This window comes from Onychomys torridus, chromosome 1 (assembly GCF_903995425.1).
Source record: "Onychomys torridus chromosome 1, mOncTor1.1, whole genome shotgun sequence".
Classification (NCBI taxonomy): Eukaryota; Metazoa; Chordata; class Mammalia; order Rodentia; family Cricetidae; genus Onychomys; species Onychomys torridus.
This window is the reverse complement of record NC_050443.1, coordinates 84,197,933-84,215,477: the sequence shown is the minus strand read 5'-3', so window position 1 is coordinate 84,215,477 and position 17,545 is coordinate 84,197,933. Positions and strand designations below refer to the sequence as shown.

The 17,545-nt window shown below is 42.9% G+C and overlaps 1 protein-coding gene across 1 annotated transcript in view; it reads right to left on the bottom strand.

Annotated features, from left to right (window-relative positions):
* The window catches only part of Dnhd1 (dynein heavy chain domain 1), a 77,679-nt gene that overhangs the window by 55,278 nt on the left and 4,856 nt on the right, over positions 1-17,545 (bottom strand). The window contains exons 2-11 of the mRNA XM_036188379.1: positions 16,720-16,852; positions 15,734-15,920; positions 14,701-15,523; positions 11,336-11,494; positions 10,096-10,299; positions 9,901-10,011; positions 7,545-7,701; positions 1,409-1,663; positions 1,166-1,303; positions 983-1,034 (exon numbers count right to left, since the gene is read on the bottom strand). Of these exons, the coding sequence (XP_036044272.1) occupies positions 983-1,034; positions 1,166-1,303; positions 1,409-1,663; positions 7,545-7,701; positions 9,901-10,011; positions 10,096-10,299; positions 11,336-11,494; positions 14,701-15,523; positions 15,734-15,797 (1,963 nt within the window). The 5' untranslated portion in view covers positions 15,798-15,920; positions 16,720-16,852. The remainder of the gene's footprint in view (positions 1-982; positions 1,035-1,165; positions 1,304-1,408; positions 1,664-7,544; positions 7,702-9,900; positions 10,012-10,095; positions 10,300-11,335; positions 11,495-14,700; positions 15,524-15,733; positions 15,921-16,719; positions 16,853-17,545) is intronic.

Below are 17,545 nucleotides of genomic sequence, written 5' to 3'. Positions count from 1 at the left end.
CAAGGTACCATCATATATGAGTATGTAAAACACTAATACTTTTTGTCACTTAATCTAAACTTGTTTTTTGAAAATATGTGCTCAACGAGTGTGATTTATATGTATTTATATATATAAAATATAGACTCCTTTTCCAGAACCCTTTCCTTCTTATGAATGATCCCCTAAAATTAACTTCCATTTTTTCCATTCATCTTCATGAAGATATACCAGTTGGGTAGGGAAATTAAAAAGCATCTTCATGACATCAGTACCTTGAAGAAAGGGAATGTCAAGATGTATTTCCTTTATGATGGTTAACAAGTTTGAGGATTAGAGCTGGAGAGATGGCTCAGTGGTTAAGAGCACTGGCTGCTCTTCCAGAGGACCCAAGTTCAATTCCCAGCACCCACATGGCAGCTCACAACTGTCTGTAACTCCAGCTCCAGGAGATATGACACCCTCATACATGTAGATAAAACACCAATGAACATAAAATAAGAATAAATAATAAATCATTAAATGATTTACTTTTTTAAAAGTCAAGGATTAATATCTCAATATCTTAATGAATTGTCCTATCAGAAATAATACAGCCACATAACCTAAAGCAGATGCTGAGCAAGCAGAACTTGTCAGACAAGCACACATTGGTTAAACAATCAAATTCAACAGCAAATAAAATGCAAATGTGACATTAGAGAAAACCTGGAAATTTGGGGTGAACCAGGGGGCAGACAATGTATCCACATACACACCCACCACCACACACAATTACATAAGCACATGAATAAGCAAGCACATGTACATAGGCACATGAATTAGTGAGCACAACTCCCTCTAGACTCTCCCACCTCCCAACAAACATGTACAGTACCCAGGTTAGAGCTGCCCCATTACATCCAAGGCCTGACCTGTGCTGAGCCTATGGTCCTTTGCACTCTACATGTGCCCCTCCCCTCCATCCAGACTTCCCATCCCCTGTCTCTGTCCCTTTAAGTACCTTCAGAATACAGGGGATCTTTGGAGGTCCTCAGATCTGTAGACTGCACTACCTTCATGTTAGGAAACAGAAAAGGAACCAAAATAGAGAAACAATGAGATTCTAAGTAGGCTGAGAACGTTAGATTCTATAGAGGATAGGACCAGGAATTTCCAGAGCCCACCCCCTGCCCAATCCAGAAACCTTTAGGGCAGAGGTCTTGATAGACTGCAGGCCTTTATTAAGAATCTGGATTATAGTTTCAACACAAGGCATAGGCGACAACTGGCCATTGTCATCAAAGACCAGCTGTGATAAGAGAAAAGGGTTTTGTCTTGGGGCCTGTAAAAGAAGGATCAGCAGAGGTTACAGGGTCAGATGAAAGTGCACCCCTCCCCCCAAGTAGTCTGGTCTTTGACTGACTTCCCACCCTAGCTACCACCTCACTTGCATAGTGTTGGCTACAAAGGAAGTTATTTCATCTTCTAAGATGGAAACAAGGTTCTGACAAATCATGTAGTCGATCAGGCGGGCAAACTTTCCCAGCTTCAGCAACCATGTTTCTGCCAGCTTCAGTTTCTTCTCCAGATGCCTGCACAGCACCCTCTGAAGGTATATGGAGCCCTGGCCTTTCCGGATCCTGTTCCAGTTTTGTACTCTCTCCTGCAGGCCCTGTTGCATTTGGTATGTGTCTTCGTGAACCTTTCAGGGTAGAAAGGTGAAACTGATTGGAAACAGAAGGACGGGGAAGTAAAACAGCTACCCACTGGTCCCTGCAAGCAAGGAGGTCTTGGTGTCTGAAACCTAGAACCTAGATTTGCATGTGGAAGGCTCCTTTTTAGTAGACTGCTCCATACACTTCTAAATGACTTGAGAAGACACAAAACAGAGGACTTGAATTCGGAGGGCTCATGTGCTGATGTGATAGGCTAGGCCTACCTATGGAAAGGTCACAGAATAAGGCAGCTGACCTTGATAGCACATACCTGAAATCCCAACATTTGAAATATGTAGGCAAGAAAATCAGGAGCTAAAGGTCAACCTGAGTTATAATGGGACCATGCCTCAAAACAAACAAATAAACAAACCCCACGATGGAACTCAATTAGAAAAAGTATAGGGACACAGGGAGTGTCACAAAGCAAAAAGTAGACAAAGACTACATGATTAAAGCCAGTAATGATTGCAGGATTTAGACTCTAACCATTAGGCCTGGGATGATGCAGCCTGATAAAAAAATACATTCTGTTACAAGGTATTTATGGGCACTGACACAGACTTCCAACTGAGGAGAAGTTGGTGCAGGGAGTCTCTCTTTGGGTTCTTCTTGGATACAGAGAGATTCTAAACTGACAAAGGCTGAGGGTTTTCAAGTCTCTGCATTTGTCCAGTTGAGGAATCTAAGAGAGATATAGGAAAGCTATGCTTGGCCACATGGACCCAATGGTCATTGATGCTCCCTTGTTTCTTGCCAACCTCCACTGAGCTTGTGATTAGAGCTGACTGGTGTTTGTGCATTGTATTTCTGCTCTCTATGAACTCAAGTTTCAGTGTTCTGCAACTCAGTTGAGTCCTAAGAAAACAAGTCCTCAATATTAGTGTCATTTTCCATGCTTTAGCAATACCCTCAAGCCTTAGTGTTTCCCACTTCATAGCCCTCATTCCAGTACAGTGGTTCTCAACCTTCCTTATGCTGTGATCCTTTAATACAGTTCCTCATGTTGTGGTGACCCCCAACCACAAAATTATTTTCATAATTGCAATTTTGATGCTGTTATAAATCATAATGTAAATTATCTGATATGCATGATATCTGACACTCTATTGTAAATATTTAGAGAAAAGAATATAATGCCTGGCCAGGCAGCAATGGCACATGCCATTAATTCCAGCACTCAGGAGGCAGAGCCAGGCAGATCTCTGTGAGTTTGAGGCCAGCCTGGTCTACAGAGCGAGATCCAGGACAGGCATTAAAACTATAAAGAGAAAACCTGTCGTGAAAAACCAAAAAGAAAGAAAGAAAGAAAGAATATAATGCCTTCCATTGAAGGATCCCCTCTGTTGCTAATCACTATAAAACTATACAAATGACAATAATAATTATGATTAGAAAATATAATCAGTATACGGTTTTAAAATAGCAGCACTAGGCACAATAACTTGGAAGTTGTAATTATTTTATACCTGTTAAACATAACTCAACATCCATTCCTAATAAAAAACCTTTAGCAAATGGGTAAGGGAGAGCCACAAGATACCCACAATTAACATTTTTTTCTTTAACATTTCAAAACTATGTTAGTTCTTCATAATGCTGTATTTTAATGCATTTATAAATGGAATGCATTTATTCAGCACCAATTAAAAGCTTGGTTTTGAACAGCTCAGCTGTGACCAGCTGTGAGGATTACTGAGTTCATATCTCCCACCCTTGCCTCTTGAAGGTGACTGCCAGCCAGGAAATGTTTCATTCTGTTCTATGAAACAGCAGAGAAAATGGTTCTATGTGTCTAATGCTTGTCTTTTTGTTTCTTAAATGATGTTTAGTTTTCTTTAGAACACTTATCTTAGCATACATAAGTCTCTGGGTGTAGCAGGGATCTTAGAAGGTCTTATTAATAAAAACAAACCTGGCGCCAGGTATCAGGGTTAACGCTGAAAGATCAGAGAAGTAGGACAAGCCACAACTACCTCATCTCACCAGTTCCTCAGCTGATCCTCAGACTGTGAAGCCTCTCAGTCCTCATCCGAATGAGTCTCAGCTGAACTGCTGCTCAAAAGCCTGAAAGCTTAACCAGGCTATAGTTCCTCGTCCTCACACCTTAAATACCTTTCTGCCTCCTGCCATTACTTCCTGTGATTAAAGGTGTGAGTCACCATGCTTGGCTGTTTCCAGTGTGGCCTTGAACTCAGAGATCCAGACAGATCTCTTCCTCTGGAATGCTAGGACAGTGCTACCACTGTCTAACATCTATGTTTAATATAGTGCTGTTCTGTTCTCTGACCCCAGATAAGTTTATTAGAGTACACAATACTTTGGGGAACACAATACTACTACATCAGGGTTCAATCCTCAGAAGCAGGAAGAAAAAAGGAAAAGAAACCCTTCCCTATCTCAAAACAATAAAAATCCTGCCTCATATTCTAAAAGACTCCTTTTTCACTCCTTTGCAACCATATCTTTTACCCACAGTGAATGGCACTGGAGCAATAATTAGAAAACAATGGCCTATTGGAAAAATCTAATAAAATGTGTTCAAGACATCTAACTGACAGAATCTTGGGTAAGAGAAAGTAACAAATGCAAAACATGAAGAGATCCATGTTCATGGTTAGGAAACTGTTAAGATAGCAGTAATAAAAGTGCAAGGCTGGGCATGGTGGTACACACCATTAATTTCAGCACTTGGGAGGCAGAGGCAGGTGGATCTTTGGGTGTTTGGGGCCAGCCTAGTCTACATATTGGATTCCTGAACAGCCAGGGCTACTTAGACCCTGTCTTAAAGAAAAAAAAAAAAAAAAAGTATATTAAGTTAATTATTTTGTAGAAAATAGCTAGCTAATTCAAACCTGATATGAAAATTTAAAGAAGCAAAACAGCCAGGGTGTAGAATTTACAACACCAGATATAAAGCCTCTTCAGAAAGCTGTAATATGTCAGTGTGACCCTGAAAAAATATCGATAGGCAAATGATTGGTACAAATTTTAGAGACAGACTCTTACAGAAAACAAACAAACAAACAAAATGGTATTAAGGGCCAGGGAGATGGCTCAGTTAGTAAAGTGACTGCCTCACAAGCATCAGGAGTTGAGTTCGGATCTCAGCACCCAAGTTAAGCAGTTGGAATGTAAGCCAGGAGGTGATGGCACATTCCTTTAGTCCCAGCCCTAGGCCAGTATGGTCTACAGAGTGAGTTCCAGGACAACCAGGGCTACACAGAGAAACCCTGTCTCAAAAAAATGAAAGAAGTTGGAATGTAACTCTTGTTCAGGGGCTGGGAACAGGTGGATCCCTGGAGCTCACTGGTAAGCAAATCCAGACCACTGATAAGTGTCAGGTTCAGTGAGAGACCTGAAAACTGATAAGGTAGAGTGTGATTGAGGACCATACCTGACATCTACCTTTGGCCTACACACACTTCCATATAAACATACGAACAGATACATACCCCTACACAAATACACCAAAAGAAGGAAGGAAGGAAGGAAGGAAGGAAGAAAGAAAGAAAGAAAGAAAGAAAGAAAGAAAAAGAAAGATCAATAACATTAAATGGAGAAAAGAGGGTTTTTCTGGGTTTGTTGTTGTTTTGTTTTGTTCTGTTTTGTTTTTTGATTTTTTGAGACAGGGTCTTTCTGTGTAGCCCTTGCTGTCCTGGAACTTGCTTTGCTTTGTAGACCAGGCTAGCCTTGAACTCACAGAGATCTGCCTGACTCTGCCATCTAAGTGCTGGGATTAAAAGCATGTGCCACCACTGCCTGACTGAAAAAGAGTCTTAATTAATTCAAAGGAAAATTAATTTTGACTATTATCTCACCTCACATATAAAAAAATTGAACCCGATGTGGAAAAAAAAATGAAAAAAAATTGAAACAGACTATAAACCTAAATCTAAAGATGAAGTAATAAAATGACTATAGAAAAACATAAGAGACTGTGTGACTTGAAATAAGTGCAGATATTTTAAACAAGGACTCAAAAGACTTGATTGTTGTGGAATATTTAACTAGGCAAAGATGTGTTACATTTTTTTATGCTGAATTTGTTCAATTATGTAAAGATGTGTTGCATTTGTTTCACCTTGCCTGCCTAAGTCATCTGATTGGTCTAATAAAAAGCTGAACAGCCAATAGCAAGGCAGGAGAGGGATAGGTGGGACTGGCAGGCAGAGAGAATAAATAGGAGAAGGAATCTAGACTTGAGAGGAAAAAGAGAAGAAGGAATAAAGAGAACAAGGGAGAAAGAGGGACACGCCCGGGGCCAGAAGCCAGGCAGTCATTAGCCAGTCATGGAGACAGCAGGAAAGTAAGATGTACAGAAAGAAAGAAGGGTGAAAAGCCCCAAGGCAAAATGCAGATGAAGAGAAACAGGTTAAGTTATAAGAGCCAGCAAGAAGTGCGCCTAAGCTAAGGTCAAGCATTCATAACTAATAAGAAGTCTCCATCTCATGATTTGGGAGCTGGTTGGTGATCAAAAAGAAAAAGTTTGCTACACTTGATAGCACTGAGAAAACCTTTAAAAAATTAAAATCAGAGGCTGGAGAGAAGGCTCAGCAATCAAAAGATGACGAAAAGATGACGGCTCTTCCAGAGAACTAAGATTCAGTTCTCAGCACCTCGATGATGGTTCACAGCTAACCGTAACTCCAGTTCCAGGGAATCCTATGTCCACTTCTGGTCTCTGTGGGCACCAAGCACACATACTGTGGACAGACACACATGTGAGGAAAAACTCCCATACATGTAAAAAAATTTTTTAAAATTAAAATCATTTGTTTACCAAAAAACACAAGTAAAACATGAAAAGGTAAGCTACAAACTTGTTGTCATACAATTGATATAGAATTTACATTTACAATGTATATCTAACCCTGTGAGAGTAGGAAAACATTATTCTTAAACATACTAGTGAACACAGTACTTCCGAATCTAGACATGTAGAAGTTTTCTCATACGCACCAAACACTTCTTCAGCAAACTCCAAGTGTATATCCCATACTTAACTCTGACACTATCTGGAAACAGCCTTGGGTCCCTCTGATTAAAGCCACAGCCCACAAGACTGTCTTTCACTTCAGATGGCAATCACAAGGGGTGGTCTTAGTCTACTTGTGGTTGCTTTAACAGATTACTTGGAACTAGGTAATTTATAAAGATCAGAAGTTTATTTTCTCACAGTTGTGGAGGCTGAGAAAAGGCTTCTTTCCACATCCTCGAGATCAGAGGAAAGCTATGTTAAAAGGGAAGGCAGAAGAGCAAAGGGGAGGTGGCAGAGGCAGAGCCTCATGGTCCTATCGCCTACTAAAGGTTCCATCTCCTATTATTGCCACAATGGCACCTAGTTTAAACACCAAACAAAAGCATAGTAACAGATAACGGTCAAGAGGCAAGAACCTGACAAGACATCCCAGAGCACTAGAAGAGGATATGGACTCAGATACAAAGTACGCATAATTAGGATAAACTCCATCACTGAATGCTTCTACTAGTCATGGAGGCCTGCCACGAGTTCAAAGATAATCTCAGATGCATGAAAGGTTAGGATTCTAGTTCTTAATTTTCTTAATGTCCCAATTCCTTCCTGTTAACACAAACACCTTACAAAACAACCATCATTAACTTCCTTCTGCTCCCTGCCCCTAGGCTAGGAACAACCCTAAGGGAACATTAGAGTCCCAGCCTTTGCTCAGTTGGTCTTGATCCATCTATTCCAGAGTAGAAATTATTGTCGCTGAGCAGAAAAATGTGTCTAATCCAACAGCAGGATCCAAGTTGCACAGGGGTCCCAGAAATAACCAAGAGAAGGCTGAAACTCTGGACAGCTCTGACTGGAGAAAGGGCTCACAATGAAGCAGAACCTCTTACCAGTTGAAGAATGGATGCACAGAGATTCAGAAAGCGGCACAGCACTCGCAGAGCCTTGTGGCTCTCCTTGGCCATCGTCTTCTGCAGGTCCTGAAGCTCATAGCACTTATCCGGCTCCCTGGGTAGCCAGGACACAGAATGAAACTCCTGAAGAAGCCTAGAGTCGAGAAATCAGCTGGTTAGATCTGGTATCCCAGCCATCCCTCTCTCAACACCTTTGAACTCTTCCCAACTCAGATCAACCCTGACTGAGCAAATGTTTACAAAGACTGTAATATTTCCAGTGACCAATGACAGTTGCCAGGTGGGAAATTATTTGGAAAAGCCTCATAGAATGCACAAATGCTTATACCTAGTGACCTTTCTTTCAAGAGAGGCTCAGATAAATCCTAAGATGTGAAAAGACAAGAGACTTCATCCTGGGAATAAAGAAAATTAAGGTCCTAAAAAGTCAAGGTTGACAGGCATATTTTAGGATCCAAGGTGCTTAAACCACAGCATCTCTAGAGTTGACTGCCACTGAGGAAGCTGCTCCTATTCTCTACCCTCCCTGTTTCCTCACAACTCCATCCATAGCTCTTGAGATTCCTTGAAGAATGTGAACAACCCCCCAATAAGTAGTCAGGATGATTAAGATGATGAATGTATGCTGTCTATTCTGTACCTGCTAAAGGGCAATGGATACATAGCACTTTTTATCCATAATCTCATTTACTTCTCAATATTTGCACTGTGTAGCTGAAATCTTCATAGGAGTTTGCAGACCATTGATTTGAGGCTCAAAGAGTAGACTCCTTGCTAGTCTACTAGCTAGGGTCTAGATTCAGACCTATAAATCCTCCAAACCCTTATGATTTACACCATCACCAGGCATGAGGGCACACATGTGTAATCCTAGCTATTGGGCAGTTGAGGCAAGATCAGAAGTTCAAAGCTAGCCTTGGCCTATGTAGCAAGTTAGAGGCAAGCCTGCGGAATATGAGACCCTGTCTTTTAAAACAACCAGAAAAACAAAACAGCTTTAAAAAAAAAAAAAAAAAAAAAAGACATGATGACTAGGGAAGTCTAGAGGGCAGTAACAGCCTAAAGTAGAGGTTGCAAACTGGTAACCATTGTATCAAATTCAGACTAAAAGTTTCCACTGTGCACTAGTAACAGTTGACTCTCAGAGTCTTTTAATTAAAATTTGAGCCCAACAGCTAAAATTTTAAATTTCTGTAGAGTTGGCATGATGGTTCAGCAGTAAAGGCATTTGCTACCAAGCCTGATGACCTAACTTCAGTCTCAGGGTCCCATATAGTGGAAGGAAAGAACTGACTCCTTCATATTGTTCTCTGCATACACACGCACACGCACACAGAGACTGCACATGCACATACACAAATAACTAAAATACTGCATTTAATTTTTTAAACTTAAATTTAACCATGAAATGTAGATTTCCAGGAAATCCTAAACAAACAAGGTCAGCTGATCATAGTGGACCTATACTCCAAAATGTCAGCTAGTTCAACTGAGCAGTCACCGTCTTTTTCAGATGCAATCTGCAGGGTACAGGACCATGATCGCTAATGTCTTGCACTTAATCATTGTATTCTTTTAGGATCTTTAATTATGATTCCTGAGCATTTGAGTTTGCAGCTCCTCTCAGAGACCATACAGGAAGCATCGTAAAGGCAAGGAGGTGATAAAAACATGAATAACCAACTTTCAAAAAAGTGTGGGTGTGTTGGAGAGAAAAATAGACAGGATTAAAGAATTTTGGGGATCAAATGCCCAAGTTTGAGCCATGGGTTTGGTACTTAGTTGTATTGTACTTAGGATAAGTTGGTATAGAAGAACATGTAATTACATGGGGATATATATTCAGAATACTGGTTATATAACAGTATGTAACATATGATCATATTTTGTACATGATAGAAGAAATAACGAGAAAAATAAAATAAAAACTCTTAATTGTTATTTATGAATGATGATAATATTAGAGAGTTTTTTCTTTGTGCTTTTCTTGTATCTTGAAATTTTATAAATGGACATGGTATTGCCTTTTGTCCAAATAATATTTTATGGTTATTGACACAAAATGTTGAAGGCTAGAGATGTAGCTCAATGGTAGAGCACTTGCCTAGTATTCAGTTCCTAGCACTGCAACATACACATATATACACACCAAAAACCAAAACCAAACCCCAAAACAATAAAAAATCAATAGGGTTTGTTATGCAGCACACATCAACCTCAAACTCTTGGTCTTCGAGACTCAGCCTCTGAGAGGTGGGACTACATGCATGCCCCACCATAACCAGTATGTAAAATTTAAAAATTCATGGCACTTGTGTTTGTAATACTTCACCTGCTAATATGGAGCATCCCAGCTCCAAAGTGAGGAACAGCCAAGAGCAGATGACTCTTGAGGAAAGTCTGGATTCGATGCAGCCCGTGAAACCTTACATTCTTCTTCCAACTATAGGTTAGAGGTGAGTGACAATAAGCTCTCCTGTTTCTCTCATCCACATCTCAACCCAAGCCCAACCCTGTCATTGCCTACCAGGTCAAAGCCTTTCGTAAGAGGCAATTCTTAAAGAATGGAATACGCTGGAGTTCGTGCCAGACAGTAGAGTTGCGATGCCAAGTACCCAGTGTCATTGTTTCACTGCCCTCCACAGGATGGACATGCAGGATACCAAAGGGAGAAAAGATGTAGTGTTCGGGATTCACCTTGTTTGGGGGCACCACTATCAGGTTGTAAGGCCTGTTTTTAATTAAACAACAACAAAAACCACCTCTGATTAGTGAGAACTGAAGAACTTGTGCACATTTCCTGGGGAGACCATAGAAGGATGGGGGAGAGAAAAAGGAGTTAGGAAGGCAGAAAGAAAAAAAAAAGGAGAAAAGGGGAACAGACAGCAGAATCGTATTCAAACTAGAATGATTGAACAAATATTGAGAAGAAATTTAAGCCAAAGATAGATGAAAAGAAAGAAAAGGGCATCTAGCCTGTTAGCCTGTTCCAAGTTCTTATCTTCAGATACAGAACATCTCATAAAATTTAGGACATCATCATGTGTAAGCTACAGTATTATTTTATGAAAAGCTAAGATTAAAAATCCTTCCACTGTGATACTTCAATTTTTAAGATACATTGACATTTTAGAGATACTGAAGTCTGTGTATGGTGGAGGTGAGGTATTTTAATAGTGGCTATTATAGCCTATGAAGGATGTGAGTGAGGGAAAGATAGGAAGAGGAGCTTAGGGCAGGGGTGTGGCTCAGTGATAGAGCACTCACCTAGCATTTGTGAGTTCCTGAATTCCATTTAAGAACAGAAGGGAAAAAATGGATCTAATAGGAGAAAGTGAATGGATGCAACTGGTGTAGAACCAGGCTTATTTTAATAGTCTCACAGGTTAAAAAAAAAAAAAAAATGGACAAAAAGGTTGAAGTCCAGGGAAAGAAGATTTTAGTTTGAAAAACAGGATGCTTTTGGAAGACCAATGTTTCCCTAACATTTGAGTTTTCAACCCATGATTTTTGCACTGTAGTTAGATAAGATCAGAATTAAATGTGCTTCTGAGGCTATAAATAAATGCTTTCCTCCTTTCAAAAAAAGAATAAAGAGCAAAAGTAAGAAAGGCACAATTCAGACAAGCGGTTGTGAAAGCGAAGTAGAGCAAAAAGGAGCTGGAGAGTGCAGAGGAGGGGGTGAGAGGGTCAGAAGGCTGGGACTGTGAAGCCAAAGAGGGGGGTGAGCATGGAGCAAAAGGTGTGGGTGGGTGGCTGGCTCTTACTTAAAGTACCGATCAGGAGCCACATTGAGATAGAGGAAGTGGATCTTCTTCTGGGACCAGTCTGTCCTCAGGAGGGATTTCACCTGACTTCTCAGGGAGGAAGTCTTTGAACCTCTCTTCTTGAAGTCCTCCTCAGGAGCTTCGGAGGCAAGCAGAGACCTGCATGACAAATTAACCAGGGAGAAAAGGCAGGGCGGAAAGGTCAGTGCCTAGAAGTGGGCTCTGCGACCACTGGCCATGGGAAGCAGGAGCTCAGTCAAGGGGACAAGGGGACACAGGTGGCCCTGTCAGCGTCTGTCTAAGCTATACTCAAAGATGTCACATAGTATAGCAGTGGTGGCACATGCCTTTAATCCCAGCACTCGGGAGGCAGAGGCAGGCGGATCTCTGTGAGTTCGAGGCCAGCCTGGGCTACCAAGTGAGTTCCAGGAAAGGCACAAAGCTACACAGAGAAACCCTGTCTCGAAAAACCCCTCAAAAAGATGTCACATAGTGAACAAATGCAGTCCATCATGCATATAGCCAGGGCCTGAAGAACTCTTCTTCTGATAAATGATTCTACTACACTGGCTGTGATTATTGCACTCAGTGTTACATAATATCGTATACAATTCTAGGAAGACACTGTTTTCCCAGCTCTGTCCTAGAATTCTTATCAGCAATAGGCTTTGGTATTGTTTCAAATCATCTTAACTGCTATGTCTGTGATCAAAAGAGAATATCAAATTCAAGGCCTGCCTGACTACAGTGAGTTCAAGGCCAGTATAGTCAACTTAGTAAAACACTATCTCAAAATAAAAGTACAAGTAGGACTAAAAATTCAGCTCAGTGGTATAGCGATTGCCTCACATGCAATGAGGACCCAGGATTGATCCCTAGCATGACAAAAAACAAAAACCATATTTCCTTAGTAGTGAGGTTACATAATCACAAGACCAGAAATATTGCCTCCTGAACAGATCCACAGTGTCCAGTCTAAATTCTGGGCTCATTCCATTTTGATGTCATGTACAAACAACTGCTATTCCCAGCCCCTCAACCTGCTGTGCCTAACTGTGTGCTCAGCCCTGCCTAGCCTCATCTCATCACATTCTTCCTTCTTTGCCTGCATAACCTGAGCTTCTTGACTCTGAACTAACTCCCTTGGTTTCATTGGCCTTGTCATTCTGTCTCCCCAGTTTGAAGGGCAGTGTGCCCTTTATTTTCTGCAGGGTTACTTTCTCATGTGTTTGCTAGATCCCTTGCTATTCTCTATTAAATTTCCTCTTCTCTTTTAGTCTACAAATACTGATGGAGTACCTACTTCTCAGACACTGTGTCTTAAGAGCTGTAAGTATCCCTCTACTTTAACAAGAGTCCCATCCAGATGCCAGAATTACTTCAAACTCTGGTCCTAGTGTCTTTATCTCTTTCAAGCCAATCTTGATGAATAGTAAAATGTTATTTCCATTTGTCTCCCATTCAATCCCAAGTGCACTATCATCTGGCTTCCTCATCACAAATCCTGGCAGTGTTTCATACTACCAACTGCTGCCTCTCCGACAAATTTTTACCTCCCAACCCACTTTATTAATCTAATTTCTACCCAAATCCTCTACTCCTGCTGTATCTCCATGTGTCTTTCCCAACCCTGTCTCAGCAAGAGTACACAGACAATAGCCAGTAGCCTTTTGTTTTATATTACTTACTACAATTTGTTAATTATATCTTACTTGTCCTAATGTATCCCTCACCAAACTGTAAGACTCCAAAGAACTGAATCTGTCTGATTAATTTCTTCCATCCCCAGCATTTAGATACATCCAAGTATCTAATAATAGCCATTAAATGAATCAGGGCCTAGGAGGACAGTTCTGGAGAACAGTAAAATAAATTATATTAGCTAGACCTCAGAGATTGACTGCCAGGATTCCTTCTTGATCTATCAGCCAATGACCATTTCTATTAAGGTCTACCAAGAGAGAAAAGTTAGACTTGGGGCCACTCTGAAGAAGAAAAGCTATGCTGGGATGACTGAAGACATAAATTGCTAACATTAGCCACTTTTTTTCACAGCTACAGGAACCTGCCATTAGGGATCTGAGACTTCATGAAAGGTCATAAATTGATCCAGCCATAAATTTAAAAGCAAAATCTGAGGAAGTCATGTTTGATTAAAGGCAAAACTAGGGTTGTTTTGTTTTGTTTTGTTTTTTTCTAGACAGTGAATGTATCATAGACAAGTTACAAAATATCAAGAAAACCAGAGCTAGGGAGAAGTTCCCAGACTAAAGTCAAAGAACTCCCAGAAAGGATCTTTTAGGCATTCTGAAGTCCTAGAATTTTGGAAGCCAGACTGGGGAACTGGAAGGAATGGATTATTACTCAAAAGGCCAGCCCATCCTGTCAGAACAGGAAAATGACTCAGAGTCAGTGCTCTGCCTTGGGCCTGAAATATTTCACATAGACCTGTGGGAAAAGACTGCTCAGACAAGCAGTCCCTAGGAGTAACCAAGGCCCCTATCTATATCTAGCACCCAGGACCACCACAAGATAACCCCCAAACTGTGGTTCAGTGATTATAAATGACAGAGAAAATGAACCCCAAGGAAGCTTCTGGAACCACAGAAGAGTGGAAACTGCAAGGTTTTGGCTTCCAATCGGCTGACTCTTGATTTCAGTATTTCCCCATGGATTAGCATTGAGACAATGGCTTTGTTTTGCAAGTGAAAAGGAAGAAGGAGGCTGAGCTCCAGGGAACCCAAGATGAGAGAGAGGAGGGGTTCTGCAGGCAGGGGACATGGAGATCATGATGGGAGGATGTGCAGAGGTGTCTGGCCACACTAGTGGTAGCCCATGAACTGTAGACTAGTAGCTGTGAAGCCCCCATGGCACTGAACTAGACCCTCTGGATATGGAAGACAGTTGTTTGGCTCAAACTGTTTGGGGGCACCCAGGCAGGGGGATCAGGATCCGTCCCTGGTACATGGGCAGGGGAATTGGTGCCTGTGGTGTGAAGCCTTGCACAGCCTTGGTGCAGTGGGAAGGGGCTTGGACCTGCCTAGGCTCAGTGTGCCAGGCTCTGCTGACTCCCCTTGGGAGACCTTGATTTGGGAGATGTGGGGTGGCTTGGGAGAGAGGGCTGGTGGGTGGGAGGAGGGAGGAGGTGGGATCTGTGGGTGGTATGTAGAGTAGAAAATTTCTTAATAAAAATGAAAAAAGAAAAAGGAAAGGAAGAAGGGTGCAGCCTAGTCCAGTTCAGTTTAGAGTTGGGTTAATACTGAAGAGCCATAGTAGGGGACTCAAGGAGCCAGTGGCCCTGCAGGCACCTAAAACTAATTTCTTTTTTCTCCTCTACTCAAAGCCCTGTGGACCAGGCCACTCACTTTCTCCCAGCAGACTCCTCTTGTTCGCGGTCAGCATCACTGCTTTCATACTGTACAGGGATGTCTGTCGCCAATGCCAAGGGCAGGAGACTAAGGCTATCCAGCCACTGGGTCTCTTCTAGGGCCACCTCAGCACCAACAATGCCCAAGCAGTGCTGTAGCTCAGGCAGTGTCAATGGACGTAGCCACGTACTCAGTTCCTTTTTTTGTTTCTCACCCCACCGAGCCTTCACAAAAGGGCATACTGGGTATGGAGGCCCTCTATGAGACCTCTTCATCCAGGGAAGGCAGTCAACATGGGAGGAACTATATAATAAAGAGCTGTCTGGGGGAAAGGCCTTGTCTATGGCATCTAGCAGGTCCAGGTGGAGTTCGGATTGGACCTTGGGTGCCCAGCAGTACAGCTGCTCTAATAAGGGTAGCAAATCGAGTTGACCAGTTAGCATCTCACGATATGGAGACAACAGGCCCAGTACTGCATGCAGATAGCGCCAAGCTTCACTGCTGCCATCCTGCAGCACAGCTGACAACAGAGACCGCAGCTCAAACATCAGCAGCTCCAGCGAGGTCCGCTGCTCTGATTCAACTACTGCCTTAAGGAGTTCCAGTTTCTTCCGACAGTCCCAGGTATGTGCTTGGCTGCCGCAGCTACACTCAGTGAGCCCAGACTCAAAGGTATCAAATGATGGCTTATCGGGAGACGAAGGTACATTCCTCTCTTCCAGAGTAAAGCGGAGACAGGTATTCAACTGCTGTCGAACTGATCTTGCCCACAGCTCAGGGGCCAAATGCCAGTTCCAGGCTTTTGGCTGCTGGGTCTCACCTGTGTGACCCAACCCTGTTGGGGCAGGGTGGAGGGTGGGAGGTAGGTTCAGGCTCTGGGCTAGGACAGCAAGATGGATAGAGCTGCAGGGCACAGGCAGACCAGCAGAGGGCCTTTCCTGAGCCCCTCGCTGTCAAGGACTGGTACAGGTCCGAGGAGGCAACCCTCCCTGCCAAAAGCTCTTTCCCACCCTCCAATGCCCTGTCTCACCTGGCCTGCGGGATGTAGAAGGCATGGGAGGGGAAGGGGGACAGGTCTGAGGATGCGGTTTCATGGCGGAGCTCTCGCTGTAGTGAGTGAACTTAGACTCAGTCACTTAACACCGACACACACTAGCAAACTGTCTGGAAAACTTCATTCACAGCAGGCAACCTTCAGAGTGGCGGCTGGCAATTGCCTGGAAAAGGAGACACAAAGGGGTCGTCACTCAGAGGCGGCAAAACTGTCACCTGAAGTCTTCGCCACAGACAGAGAAGGCGCTGAGCGGAAAGCCAACTGCTGAGTGCTTGCAGGTGAGGACACCTGGAGGAAAGAAGAGGCAGAAAGGGGCGGCTCCGGGCTTGCCAGTGGAGCAGGGAGAGCTGAGCAATCAGGGCGGCACATCCACACGTCCACTCAGCCTTACCACCTGCTCCCAGCAGTTAGAACCGTTACAGAATCCTGGAGGCGCAAGCTTCAGCCGTAGCCAGAAGGAGGGGGCGGGGGGCGCAGCATGCAATGTGGGCGGGGCTTGGGGGCGGGCCCCCAGAGCCCAGGTTAAACCGGCAGGCCACCTCTAACCCGGCCCAAGGAGAATCTGGGCGGGAGAATAAATGGCAAGATTGACTCGGGGCACACACAGCATTTAGGGCGTCTAGAGCGGGTTCCCCTCCCCCCCCCGGACGGTATATCTGTCTGTCCCGCCTCACCTTCCACAAAGAAGCCCACATAAAAATCTTTTATCCCTCTCAACAAGCTACACAACAAGTTGGGGATGAGAACCTGGGAGTGATTTAATTATTGAAAACCAGAAACCCTGTCCTACCTCTTTGTGATAGAGAGGTATGACTCCAAGATTTTGCCCTAACCAGTGGAAATTTGATATGCTGGAACTGTGATGGGGAAGATGGTTAAAAACAGCAGGGCTTGGGGTGAAGGGGGGTGGGAGTCAGGCATCTGATTTCGGATATTTCAAGTTTTAAGTCCGAGATACTTACCAGATATCCACGGGCGGGAGGCGTAGCTCAGTGATGGAGCACTTGCCCCACCTGGTCAAAGCCCCGGGCTCAGTCTCCAGAGTCTTGAAAGAGAAGCTGGCCTTGACCTTATGACTTCTCTGCCCTCAGTCTCCTAAGTGAAAGGATATGCTTATGTACCATGTTCAATTAGAAGTTTAGTGTTTGTTCTCACATTATATTCAAGTATAAGAATTCCTAGGGCAATGACCAGAGTGTTCTGCTTCCCTAAAGGTTATGGAAATAGTCTTTGCTGTCAGGGTCGAAGAGAGTTCACCCCGGCATCTGTTAAGGCCCATTCCAACTAGTGAGATGAAGAAAGAGAGAGAAAGAGAAGCACACCTCTTTTTAATAAGGGCACAGTCTAGCAGCTGCATATGTCATTCATTTGCTTGGCCAAACCTGGGTAAAAAATGCAAACAATATTAAACGGTGAGTCAGATTGCTTCTGGGATCGGACTGCCTATATCTAATCTTGCTTTTCAGTGGTTATGGTGGTTTGGATGCAAATATCCCCTACAGGCTCATATATCTGAATGTTTGCTCCCTTGCTGGAGCTGTTTGGAAAGGATTAGGAGGTGTGGCCTTGTTGGCTCATCTCACTAGTAAAAGTATAGAAGAGTGAACATTTTCTCCACATGTTCTCAAGACTTTATTTCAAGTCTCTCCTCAAATATCCTCTTATAATGAGTTCTTTAACTTCCCAGTAGAAAGTCAGTACTCTCCTTATCCTCTTTACCCTGAATTATTTTTCTCCATACTTTATCTCACATACTCATATATTTAAAAAAATACATTTACTTATTAT